General features: G+C 44.9%; 1 protein-coding gene across 1 annotated transcript in view; it reads right to left on the bottom strand.

Annotated features, from left to right (window-relative positions):
• The window catches only part of LOC126284516 (Down syndrome cell adhesion molecule-like protein Dscam2), a 1,260,408-nt gene that overhangs the window by 182,845 nt on the left and 1,063,352 nt on the right, over window positions 1–14,211 (bottom strand). The window contains exons 11-12 of the mRNA XM_049983498.1: window positions 12,664–12,815; window positions 3,898–4,176 (exon numbers count right to left, since the gene is read on the bottom strand). Of these exons, the coding sequence (XP_049839455.1) occupies window positions 3,898–4,176; window positions 12,664–12,815 (431 nt within the window). The remainder of the gene's footprint in view (window positions 1–3,897; window positions 4,177–12,663; window positions 12,816–14,211) is intronic.

Genomic DNA, 14,211 nt, shown 5'->3' with positions numbered 1-14,211 from the left:
CTGATGAGTGCAACACAACACCGAATCCACGACCGGAGAAAATCTCTCACTTGGCCGGGAATCGAACCAGGGCCCACTGCGTGGCAATCAGAAGCGATTATCATTCAGGTAAAGACGCGGACGGTTATACCGTGACGTCATTGTCTTGTGTTGCAAGGCGCCACGTATGCCGTTTGTATATGTAGAAGTGTATGTCGTCGTTGTCGTCTCTTCTTTCCCTCGTCGATATCAGAACATGAGAAATGTTTATGTTTGAGTTTACCTATTTCTTGTTGACAACACACAACTACACGGCCACGGTACCACCTGATTCCAGAAAAGTATTAATATAGTATAAATATAATATTAATATACTATATAGTATAAAGTATAGTATATATAGTATAAAGATAGTGGGATTCGATGCAGCGTTATTTAAATGTGATTTTATTCTTCATTTAATCTTTGAGACTCTAAGAACCAGATAGTCTTAATCAAGCCCAAAACTCGACTTGTAACGAGAGCACGTACGACCAGTCTGTCAGAATATTAATACCACGTAAGTCTCTACACCACTATTAGAAAATATTACTGTTCATGAAATAACAAAATATACTAATAAACTTCTTTATATACTAATAAACTTCTTTATATTTTTCCTTTTATTCAATAAAATGATTTCAAATGTTTATTTTGCACTCACAAATCATTCACACCTCGATGTATAGTGAAAATTTGTCCATGAAAAATAGTACACGGATTCTGCTGACAACCACGTATGAGCTTTTGGGTTGCTAGGCTACTTCGACGAACAGGATTTATATTGGATTCTGAAATTGATCTTTCTAGCCAAACTTACGTCCTCCGCAATTTCTCATCAACAGTGGGATAACCATAAAATATTCTACCCTTTCGCGATAATTAAGAATTCGCGTAAACTGTATTTTCGTGAGTTTAAAGCAAGCCATCGGCGGCGCGAAAGCAGTCCTGATACGGCGACACACTCGGGACGCTTACTAGCCTGTCACGAAATTGACCTGCAAACACCTACAATCAATTCCAAGGCCATAAGTGGCCCTACAGGATTGTGTGCAATTGAACTTCGTCAAGTCAATTATTTCTCGAATCGGAATCACAGATCCCGACATTGACCGTTCATAAGGGCACAATTAACACTCTTTTCTTTATAAGAGTAAAAGAATGACGACACGTCATCGACATAGTTATTAAAATACACTACTGGGCATTAAAAGTAGTTCACCTCGAAGATGTGCTGCAGACGCGAAATTTAACCGACAGGAAGAAGATGCTATCGTATGCAAATGATTAGCTTTTCAGAGCAATCACACAAGGTTGGCGCCGGTGGCGACACCTACAAAGTGCTGACATGAGGAAAGTTTCCAACCGATTTCTCATACACAAACAGCAGTTGACCGGCGTTGCCTGGTGGAAAGTTGTTGTGATGCCTCGTGTAAGGAGGAGGAATACCTACCATCACGTTTCCGAATTTGATAAAAGTCGAATTGTAGCCTATTGCGATTGCCGTTTTTCTTATCGCGACACTGGCACTCGCAGTGACTGTTAGCAGAATATGGAATCGGTGGGTTCAGGAGGGTAATACGGAACGCCGTGCTGGATCCCAACGGCCTCGTATCACTAGCAATCGAGATGACAGGCATCTTATCCGCATGGCTTTAACGTATCGTGGAGCCACATCTCGATCCCTGAGTCAACAGATGGGGACGTTTGCAAGACAACAACCATCTGCACAAACAGTTCGACGACGTTTGCAGCAGTATGGACTATCAGCTCGGAGACCATGGCTGCTGTTACCCTTGACGATGCATCACAGATAGGAGCGCCTGCGATGGTGTACTGAACGACGAACCTGGGTGTACAAATGGAAAAACGTCATATTTTCGGATGAATCCAGGTTCTGTTTACAGATGCTCGCATCCGTGTTTGACGACTTCGCGGTGAATGCACACTGGAAGCGTGCATTCGTCATGGCCATACTGGCGTATCACCCGGCGTAAAGGTATGGGGAGCCATTGGTTACACGTCTCCGTCACCTCTTGTTCGCACTGACGGCACTTTGAACAATGGACGTTACATTTCAGATGTGTTACGACCCGTAGCTCTACCCTTCATTCGATCGCTGCGAAAACCTACATTTGAGCAGAATAATGCACGACCGCATGTTGCAGGTCCTGTACGGGCCTTTCTGGATACAGAAAAGTTCGACTGCTGCCCTGGGCAGCACATTCTCCAGATCTCTCACCAATTGAAAACGTCTGGCCAATGGTGGGCTAGCAACTGGCTCGTCACAATACGCCAGTCACTACTCCTGATGAACTGTGGTATCTGTTTGACTCAATGCCCAGATGTATCAAGGCCATTATTACGGCCAGAGGTGGTTGTTCTGGGTACTGATTTCTCAGGATCTATACACCCAAACTGCGTGAAAACGTAATCACATGTCAGTTCTAGCATAATAAATGTGTCCAATGGATACCCGTTAATCATCAGTTTTTCTTCTCGGTGTAGCAATTTTAATGGCCAGTAGTGTATTATTCGAAATGACCTCAAATATTTATCGTCATTATATTTTAACGGTAATCATAAAAAATATGATTTACTATCGGAAGATAAAACATAACAGATCGCAAATCGCACGTGACTATAAATGACAGTTTTGCATAACGTCGGGACTTAATCACGCAAAAGTATATAAAGAAATGGCCGAAGTCTCCATTTCTCCATACCAACTGACAGATACAAATAAGATATTCAAGATTTCAGAAATCAGTCCCGGCCTGTAATGTTGTACGGTGGCAAATGAATCACCAACACTACAGCCCTTCAGTATGCACAAATTATATCTGGCGTCACTGAAAACCATCCTTGACGGTGCAGCAATATTTTTTTCGGGCAGTGTCAGAGTCGAAGGGCATGAAAGGGAAGCAGTGGTTGGGAAGGGAGTGAGACAGGTTTGTAGCTTCTCTCCGATGTTATTCAATCTGTATATTGAGCAAACAGTAAAGGAAACAAAAGAAAAATTCGGAGTAGGTATTAAAATCCATGGAGAAGAAATAAAAACTTTGAGGTTCGCCGATGACACTGTAATTCTGTCAGAGACAACAAAGGACCTGGAAGAGCAGTTGAACGGAATGGACAGTGTCTTGAAAGGAGGGTATAAGATGAACATCAACAAAAGCAAAATGAGGATAATGGAATGCAGTCGAATTAAGTCGGGTGATGCTGAGGGAATTAGATTAAGAAATGAGACTCTTAAAGTAGTAAAAGAGTTTTGCTGTTTGGGGTGCAAAATAACTGATGATGGTCGAAGTAGAGAGGATATGAAATGTAGACTGGCAATGGCAAGGAAAGCGTTTCTGAAGAAGAGACATTTGTTAATATCGAGTATAGATTTAAGTGTCAGGAAGTCATTTCTGAAAGTATTTGTGTGGAGTGTAGCCATGTATGGAAGTGAAACCTGGACGATAAATAGTTTAGGCAAGAAGAGAATAGAAGCTTTCGAAATGTGGTGCTACAGAAGAATGCTGAAGATTAGATGGGTAGATCACATAACTAATGAGGAGGTATTGAATAGAATTGGGGAGAAGAGGAGCTTGTGGCACAACTTGAGTAGAAGATGGGATCTGTTGGTAGGACATGTTCTGAGGCATCAAGGGATCACAAGTTTAGCATTGGAGGGCAGCGTGGAGGGTAAAAACCGTAGAGGGAGACCAAGAGATGAATACACTAAGCAGATTCAGAAGGATGTAGGTCGCAGTAGGTACTGGGAGATGAAGCAGCTTGCAGAGGAGAGAATAGCACGGAGGGCTGCATGAGACCAGTCTCAGGACTGAGGACCACACCAACAACAACAAGAAGAGCTGAGGCTGGGCTACTCACTGCTGACGGAGAGCTGGAGCTCGCCGCGCGCCACCTCGCCCGCCGTGCCGCGCACCTTGCACACGTACGAGCCGGCGTCCACGCCGGGGTCGACGCGGAGCACGTGCAGCGCCGCGCCGCCCTCCCTCAGCTCGTGGCGCAGGTCCGCCTTCACCGTCAGCCCGCGCCGCTCCCACGAGATGGAGCTCACCGGGTAGCCGGAGTACGGGCAGCGCAGCGTCGCGTTCCCGGACTCCACGGCGCGCACCGGGCCCGGCGGCTGCCGCACGTACGGCGGCCCTGTGCAGCAACATGCGGCGAGCGCTGTAATGGGCCGCACCGGAGCGGGGCACGCAGAGTCAGCTCCAGCAGAACAACACAACACTGCAGTTTTGAATCACTTTACGATTCCGTACCCCAGTAGGTAAAAGCGAAATCCTCACACTTACACGATCATTTTGTTGTCTATCTGTCTCTCAAGACTCATTTTCTCTCACGAACGGATAGAGGTATCAAGTTGTAATTTATGTCACATGCTATGATCTATGGCCTGTTGGCGATGTGAAAAATTTATATTTCTAAGTCAAGATCAAAAGACGCGGCTATTTATGTCACATATTTCGATACTCACAAACTCACTCATCAAAACGTGTAGGATACTTTCCGTTGACCTAGGGCTATGGAAATTGACAAGAAGCGAACTTTCACAACAGAAACAAAGTAAAAATTCGAAAATTGTTAATTTGTAATTACATCACATAGAAAATATTTTTTCCATTTGTTGTCCGTCTGTTGAAACCCCTTTCTCTCAGGAACAGCTGGTACTAAGGTGTACGGTCTCTTGGCGGCGTAAAAAAGTTAAGCTTCTGCGTCAATGGGATAAAAAAGTATGGCCATTTATGTCACATATTTCGATTCTCGCAAACTCACTATCAAAATCGTTAGGATTCCCCTTGCCCTCGAATCACAAAATTTGTCCAGTCTGGACCCTTTAACCCCACAAACCAACCAACCAACAAAATTTGTCAAGAAGCAAGGTTTCACAGTAAAAGTAAAGCCAAAAAAAAGTCCAGAAATTGATATTTGTAGTAATATCATACAAAAAATATATTTTGTCATTTTCGTCCTCCTGTCTGCCTATCCGTCGGTTAAGACCACTTTTTCTCATAAGCAGATAGAGGTATCAAGTTGTAATCTTTTTCAAGTAGCAATTTATGGCCCTGAGTAAATAATTGCTTCTATGTTAATACAATCGAAAGATGCGGCAAAGTATTTCACACATTTTGATACTCGCAAACTCACTCATCAAACTCTATACATGAACTATCCGTATACATGTCGAGCCTGGTGGTCTAGCAATAAAGCGCTTTCCTGGAAACGGAGAGGTCGTGGGACAGATTTTTAGGTCTTAGTTTTACCTTAACCTTCACTTCTGAACGATGTGAGGAGTCGTCAGAAAACAACACGTGGCTCGGATTCCACGTTAAACTGTAGGTCCCTTTTCCCAGATGGAAGTAGTGTTCAACATAGAGACTTGCAACAGGCCATTGAGCTACAAGAAATTATTATTATTATTATTATTATTATTATTTATAAACTTAATTAACTTGTACGGAAGCCCCAGAGCGTGAGCCCTATTCGCGCTAATTAGACTTTTTTTCTGTTGTTTTCAAAAATATAGGTGTAACCTAGTGGATTTTATTCCACAGATTCAAAAAATTACCTTAAAATTCCTAATCATGTCAGCTTTTCTTTTAAGCCTTTTTTACACTAGTGGCTTTCTTGTCTCAGTCGATTACTCGTGGTAAGTAAGTCTACTGCAGCGCCCCTGGCGTTTTATTCCTGTAGCGACTCCCGTCAGTCATACGCTATCGTTTGCTTTTACACCAGCGTTTCCAACGTTTCAGCATTCACGGCCAAACTCTCAGCCATGATTTTCATTGGCCCGTCCGACCCCTCCCAACTGTCCTGTTAATGACAGAACCAGAATCGATGGCCTCTGTTCTCTGTCTTACAGATAGTGCGCGAAAAACAGATCGATTACCTCCGTCGAAAAACTGTTCTCTGCAACCCAGGCCCAAAGGGGTTACTAATAATTACTAAACTTATTTATAATTTAGAACTGAAAATCTAATTATTAAATGCAATGTGCAGTACCGATACAGTCCCACGTATAAGTGAACTACATAAATGTAAATGTGAATTTTAACTTTTTATTACATCAGAAAGTATTTTCCTTTGCTTTCCTTTTAGTGAATTAATCAGTTTTTGAATTCATATTTATCTTATTTTCGTTAAGCTCGTGCCTCCCATTCAGTGTTTTCACACCCTCTCTCACTTGGGGGGCGTGCCTCATGGGTTGAGAATCGCTGGTTTACACGGCACTGCCAAAATTGCGTGTCTGTGAGAGCTGTCTGCTATGCAGTTTGGATACTGAATGACGGAAGTGAGATTGTGAGAGGTCATCCTTTTTACGAAAGAATCGAAATGTAGTAACAGAACGTCGGAAAGAAAGTGATGATAGAGTTTACTAATGACAAAAACAAAATTATTAGGGCTATTGTGGCCACTTGTTCACAAATTGCCTGTTGGCTTCTGTCTCGAGTTCCTCGGTCGACGTTTGTTTGGCGATTTATCTGACGTTTCGCCAGAACAAGTGACTGATATTTTCAAAGCTTCACCCTCTGTTGCTGGTGTTGGTGGGGCTTGAAACGTGAAGCTTTGACAATACCAGCTGGTGGAACGTCAGAAAAATCATTAAACAAGCATCAGCTAAAGAAACGGAGACAGAAGCCCACAGGAAACTTGTTAAAAACAAAATTTATAAATGGGTTTACTTGCCAAAAAGTTAGCCTTCGACGACAGAAAGCTATTGACAATGTAAATCTGGCACGAGGTGTTTTGGGTGTGCAGGAATACCGGAAAACCAAGTATTTCGAGGGAATTCGGGCGCTACAGTGAGGAGGATAAGCGGGAGTACTTGTCAAAGTGATGTGAATGCTAATGGTGTATGTGGTTTTTTTGTGAGGATAGCTTCGAGAGTATGTTTTCTGGGAAAGCATACAGAGAACTGTTGCCGCAAGAACAAAGTTACGTTAGTCGTTACAAACCAAAGGGTTAAGAAGCCACCAGATAGAGAGACAGGATGTTAAGCATAAGAGTTTAACGGGGCCAGCACAAGTATTGTTAAAGTTGATATGATAAGGATAATTTATTAGCAAAGAAAGCGCATTGTCTTAGTTTGTAAGTACGGAGTGGAGAGTTAGGAGTGTGTGTGCGTAAGCATGGCAAGGTGCCTAGAAGTTAAATGTGTTTCATAGTATTCGAGGTAAAGAGTAGGACCAGTTCTGTTGGGAGATACTGTGAGATTAAGCACTGTGAGGAGAAATTTCAAGGTAACGATAGCCATAGTAAGTGTATGAGGAATATTGTAGTATAAATATCGGAGTAAAATGAATTTCTTAGAGCTTAAGAAAGATTGGAAGTATGGAGAAAGCCATGTAGGAGTAAGGAAGGCCCACCACACAAATGCAGCAGTCAACAAACGTGCTCAAGGATTTGCAAGGGAGCAGCTGTAAAATGTAATGTAGTAAATGTAGAGTGGTTAAATTAGGAACTCTGGCAAAATCTTGGGTATATGTCACTTTTGTCGTAAATCGATGGTGGAGGTAGTCACAGTGTGGAACCAGTCTTGAGCAATACCCGAGAGATCGAGTATACCCAGTGGAGGGCGGGCAATGTAGAGTAACACCCTAGTTTTGAGTGAAACATACGGGAATTCGTAACAACGCAGACGTGGAATATTGTATTAGCTACCACTGGCCACTAAGCCCAGTATAGTGACATATAGGCTATAAAAGCATGGGTCGCATGTTCGAATCTTGCCTCGGGCATGGATGTGTGTGATGTTGCTTAGGTGTAAGTGGTTCTAAGTTTTAGGGGTCTGATGACCGTAGATGTCCAGTCCCATAGTGCTCAGAGCCATTTGAATGATATAGCAACATGTCAACAAAAGGACTGCGAGATGAGCTAGCTGTGCTAGGCGAAACCTGCACCACAGCCATATAAATAGCTGTGAATTTTGAGGCAGATTAATTCATTGCTCTGATCTCCTCATTGCTATGAATTAAATGAATAGCAATGAGGAGATCAGAGCACATTCTATCATCTCATAAAACAAAAATCATTAAAATTCTACGAATCATCGAACGCATCACCATGCCAACTCATCAACTCTCTGGGAAGGGATGAAAACCCTGACCAGAGAGCACCAATCACTACTATCCATCGCCAAGTCAGGCGTTAGTCGTATAAATCAATACGCAAACATACACATAAATCATCATCGCCGCCGCCTCCACTAACATCATCATTGCCGCCACCTCCACTAACATCATCTACCCAGGGGAAAAACGACCCCTAACCAGTACCGTATAACCTCCGAATCCGTGCCACCAAGGAACATTTCGAAAGACAGAGCGTTTTCAAGGACGCTGGTTCTTCTACACATCATGGGCATAGACCCAGACATTTCATTTTCGGCAGATTAATTCACAGTTTACCAGCACCACCACAGCGCCAGAGCTATATCAGATGACGAGAAGACTGGACACTACCAACTGCAGGCATGAGTTGGAGGCTAGGTTGGGTCAGCCGTCTCCCACACTGAATCCACACTGTGGGGCTTGGTACCTCAGCACTGCTGACCTGAAGACTGGACACTACCAACTGCAGGCATGAGTTGGAGGCTAGGTTGGGTCAGCCGTCTCCCACACTGAATCCACACTGCGGGGCTTGGTACCTCAGCACTGCTGACCTGAAGACTGGACACTACCAACTGCAGGCATGAGTTGGAGGCTAGGTTGGGTCAGCCGTCTCCCACACTGAATCCACACTGTGGGGCTTGGTACCTCAGCACTGCTCACCTGAAGACTGGACACTACCAACTGCAGGCATGAGTTGGAGGCTAGGTTGGGTCAGCCGTCTCCCACACTGAATCCACACTGCGGGGCTTGGTACCTCAGCACTGCTGACCTGAAGACTGGACACTACCAACTGCAGGCATGAGTTGGAGGCTAGGTTGGGTCAGCCGTCTCCCACACTGAATCCACACTGTGGGGCTTGGTACCTCAGCACTGCTGACCTGAAGACTGGACACTACCAACTGCAGGCATGAGTTGGAGGCTAGGTTGGGTCAGCCGTCTCCCACACTGAATCCACACTGTGGGGCTTGGTACCTCAGCACTGCTGACCTGAAGACTGGACACTACCAACTGCAGGCATGAGTTGGAGGCTAGGTTGAGTCAGCCGTCTCCCACACTGAATCCACACTGCGGGGCTTGGTACCTCAGCACTGCTGACCTGAAGACTGGACACTACCAACTGCAGGCATGAGTTGGAGGCTAGGTTGGGTCAGCCGTCTCCCACACTGAATCCACACTGTGGGGCTTGGTACCTCAGCACTGCTCACCTGAAGACTGGACACTACCAACTGCAGGCATGAGTTGGAGGCTAGGTTGGGTCAGCCGTCTCCCACACTGAATCCAGACTGCGGGGCTTGGTACCTCAGCACTGCTGACCTGAAGACTGGACACTACCAACTGCAGGCATGAGTTGGAGGCTAGGTTGGGTCAGCCTTCTCCCACACTGAATCCACACTGCGGGGCTTGGTACCTCAGCACTGCTGACCTGAAGACTGGACACTACCAACTGCAGGCATGAGTTGGAGGCTAGGTTGGGTCAGCCGTCTCCCACACTGAATCCACACTGCGGGGCTTGGTACCTCAGCACTGCTGACCTGAAGACTGGACACTACCAACTGCAGGCATGAGTTGGAGGCTAGGTTGGGTCAGCCGTCTCCCACACTGAATCCACACTGTGGGGCTTGGTACCTCAGCACTGCTGACCTGAAGACTGGACACTACCAACTGCAGGCATGAGTTGGAGGCTAGGTTGGGTCAGCCGTCTCCCACACTGAATCCACACTGTGGGGCTTGGTACCTCAGCACTGCTCACCTGAAGACTGGACACTACCGACTGCAGGCATGAGTTGGAGGCTAGGTTGGGTCAGCCGTCTCCCACACTGAATCCACACTGTGGGGCTTGGTACCTCAGCACTGCTGACCTGAAGACTGGACACTACCAACTGCAGGCATGAGTTGGAGGCTAGGTTGGGTCAGCCGTCTCCCACACTGAATCCACACTGCGGGGCTTGGTACCTCAGCACTGCTGACCTGAAGACTGGACACTACCAACTGCAGGCATGAGTTGGAGGCTAGGTTGGGTCAGCCGTCTCCCACACTGAATCCACACTGTGGGGCTTGGTACCTCAGCACTGCTCACCTGAAGACTGGACACTACCAACTGCAGGCATGAGTTGGAGGCTAGGTTGGGTCAGCCGTCTCCCACACTGAATCGACACTGCAGGGCTTGGTACCTCAGCACTGCTGACCTGAAGACTGGACACTACCAACTGCAGGCATGAGTTGGAGGCTAGCTTGGGTCAGCCGTCTCCCACACTGAATCCACACTGTGGGGCTTGGTACCTCAGCACTGCTCACCTGAAGACTGGACACTACCAACTGCAGGCATGAGTTGGAGGCTAGGTTGGGTCAGCCGTCTCCCACACTGAATCCACACTGCGGGGCTTGGTACCTCAGCACTGCTGACCTGAAGACTGGACACTACCAACTGCAGGCATGAGTTGGAGGCTAGGTTGGGTCAGCCGTCTCCCACACTGAATCCACACTGCGTGGCTTGGTACCTCAGCACTGCTCACCTGCCGTCCATGCCTGCCGCCATCAGAACGCTGCCAGGGGGCAATGGGTTGTGTCTCACGAACGGCAATCTCCCTCATCTCCATGGTGGATGCAGGCAAGTCCCAAGGTGCCTGGCTGTGGGCATGCTGAAGTGGAGTGCAGTGGCCGATGCTGGAGTGCAGTGGCCGCTCAAGGACAGAACAGCTGATGTAAGGCTGAGTTGCTGCCGGCCGTATGTCAGCATTTCAGAGCACTGACACATGTACCTGTTTGTTGGGGCGGAAGCCAGCCATCCACTGGCTATCGCTAGTAGGCTGTGATGGATTGAGGCATATCTGCCTCACATTGTCAATGATGGGATGTGTAATTGAAGTATAATAAAATATTTGTCTCGATCCCCAGTCTGTCGCTGGGCCCAATGGCTCGTATCTCCGCTGCTCACCCTATGGAGTGCCACCTGTAATTGGCGTCAACCCTTCAACGTGGACAGTCCAATGTGTGTACAAGGAATGGTATACCAGTCACAGCGTAACAACACGGCATAAGGAAAGTGGTCGTAAACAGACCCTAACTGACAGATATAGCGGCGAGTGTCGTGACTTGTAAATGGCAATTTGTTTCATATCTGACAGGAATTGGTGCTTAAATGAATGCTGACCCATATCAAACATTCATGGAGGTGTATTTCGCCTTTGTAACTAAACAAAGGCAGTTTTTTGCCATATGCATTTCGCTTCTTTTATTTCTGAAGTATTCTCGGTGACCTGTAATACATGTTTGTCTTGTGGACATAATAAATGTGTTATATAGTAGGTACGAATAAGTTACTGTATTACATTTGCTCTTGTTATTCAAGTCCAGAAACAACTTTTGCAACACAAGTCTAGTAAGGTTAAATTATCATTTTTGATCTTGTTAATTCATGTGTATCATTCTGAAGTCTATATACATAGTTGGGAATCGATATGTTAGAAAAATCTTGGTTACATACTTTATAATACTACATACTACTTTCGAGACAGAACACTTTTCTTAAGGAAAACCCTTGACTTCAGTTCCAGTCACATTCGGGTGCTCTCTGTGGTAGATACAGTGATCATTAATCCATATATGTGCTTACGAGTGACAAATGTTCCACAACATATACCACTGACTTAACATGACAAGAGAGCATTTTTCTGCTGCAAGAGAACTATTGGGTTGCAAAAGTGCTGTTCACTGAATTACTGTCAAACATTTATACCTGATATAATTAAATATTCCTGGAGACACATCAGTCTCAAATTTACTTACGATAATGCTAGAAGTTTAAGAAATGAATTAAAATTATCGTAGATAAATTTCAGACTCATACGTTTCAAGGTAAATATAATTATATCAGCTCTATTGATTACCTACACCTGAGGTACAAGCAGTATTTCTCCATTAAGTCAAAGCTAGGGAAAGCCTCTGCATTAATGATGATTTAAGAAGAGCAAAATAAGTTGAAGATGTAAATTGAAGTTTGTGTTAGGGAAGACATTGGAGTAGGGTAGTCCGTGCGGCTATTCTACGTGTATTTCTGCGGTGGTGTAATGGACAGCAAACCCGCTTACTAAGGCGAGAATCGCGGGTTCTAGTCCTAGCTGTTGCACAAATTTTAATTCATTTCTTCAGCTTCTATCCTTATCATAATGTCAAACACTTCATATAGTACTGCGCACAAATCAACATCTGCTTGCATTACTTTGTTTTTAATAGCAGATGTAACTGTAAAAAATGGTTCAAATGCCTCTGAGCACTATGGGACTTAACTTATGAGGTCATCGGTCCCCTAGAACTTAGAACTACTTAAACCTAACTAACATAAGGACATCACACACACATCCATGCCTGAGGCATGCAACTGTACATGTAGAGAATTTCACACCCAGCAGTGAGTAATTAAAGAAGAACTGTGACAGTTCTAAAAAAAATAGAGTGCACCTTTAGTGCTATTGGCATAATGATCTGAGCAAAGAAAGGACAGTGTAGAATGAGAAATACTGACCGTAAATGTTGAGCCTGGCTTCATAGAACACAGTACCCATGGAGTTGGCAGCACTGCAGGTATACAGGCCTCCATCTTGTACACGGACTGACGAGATGTTCACGTGACTGATAACATCGCCAGCCTGATCAACATATTGCCCGATTGTGTACCTGAAACAAAATTAAGAGGTAGGAAACTTAGTTTAGTGCGTGTTCAAAAATAATGTTTGTTTCTGTGGCATTTAAGATCTTTTCCATTATTGGTTGCAAATACGTTAATTGTTCAGAATCCAAGACGTCGCATTTTCCAGTGACAAGACAGAGTACTGACAATTAATCACATATATGTAATCCGCTTCCAAGGTAAGAGGGATGTTATTACAGTTCACATATTTGCAGTTTGTCTTTATGAAGAGTTGAAAAGTGGTAACAGGAATATTAGTAGCCTATAAGCAATTGTAATGTTAATTACATTTTTATTTTCAGTTCCTTTAATGTATAGCAAGTTCATGCAGTATAGTGCGTGCAGACAGATTTGCACAGTAGCAAATTATGGCCTCTGCTACGCCTTCGAGGCCAGAATTGAATGCCTACCACAGTCCATCTAAGCTGAACAGGGTAGAACAACGGCTGATATTAAGAAAATATCTGCCTGTCTAGCCCTACGTCTAATCTATGCAAAACGGAAACATAAGAAAGCTTACAACTTGTGATGTCACCATCCCCGAACGAGCATTAGGCAGTGAGTCTAGATTCGTGTCAACAATGTTTCTATGATTTTCTGCTCTCAATTAGGCATCTCTACTGAGTTTTACCTGTATGGTCGACTTCTGTCAGATCATAAAATATTGCTACACCAGAGAGTAAGTTTGTGTCTATGATTGAATTTTTTTAAGTTCTACCCAGCGAGATGAGGGCAGCGAAGGCTAGACCTGGGCTGGTGTGCCAGTCAGAATGTCAACAAGGTGTGCCGCCGATGTAACGGACAACAGAGCACCAAGCGAACATTGCCACCCAACCTCCAAGTGAGGAAAGTAGAAACGCAAAGGCAGCAGTGGTTCATAACATTTTGTAACCTCAGCACCAGAGCTTATAGAAATAATCAAACGTTGCAGAAAGATCTGAGCTCTGTGCCCAAAAATAATTACTGAGTTACCATAGAAACATAAGCAGTGCTGACGAGACCGACAAGCGAGGGCAAATGCGATGATGAACCAAGAGCCAATTTGTCGTTAGTGTTTGCCATGCCCTTTAAATAACGAGACTTTCATAGCTCAAAGACACCCCCAGTCGTGAAGCCATCCAATCTGTGTCGCTAGAACCAGAGATAACGACGCTCTATTGAGTTTCAGTAAAACCACAACAAGCTGATCGACGATGGTTTGCCTGCCATCAGCTTTCTGACTTCCATACCGAGACGCAGACAGCCTGAAGCGTCACACAGCCTCCGTGCGCCATTGATGCCTGCTGGGACATCGCAGATGAGGAGTAGATTCACGCGCGGCAAATCCTCCTCCAGTGAGGGTGAACTGTGGATGATAAATAAGCTGTCTTCTCCGTGCTGCCC

Source organism: Schistocerca gregaria, chromosome 1 (assembly GCF_023897955.1).
Source record: "Schistocerca gregaria isolate iqSchGreg1 chromosome 1, iqSchGreg1.2, whole genome shotgun sequence".
Classification (NCBI taxonomy): Eukaryota; Metazoa; Arthropoda; class Insecta; order Orthoptera; family Acrididae; genus Schistocerca; species Schistocerca gregaria.
Note: the sequence above shows the minus strand (reverse complement) of the source record. Positions and strands in the feature narration are given on the sequence as shown.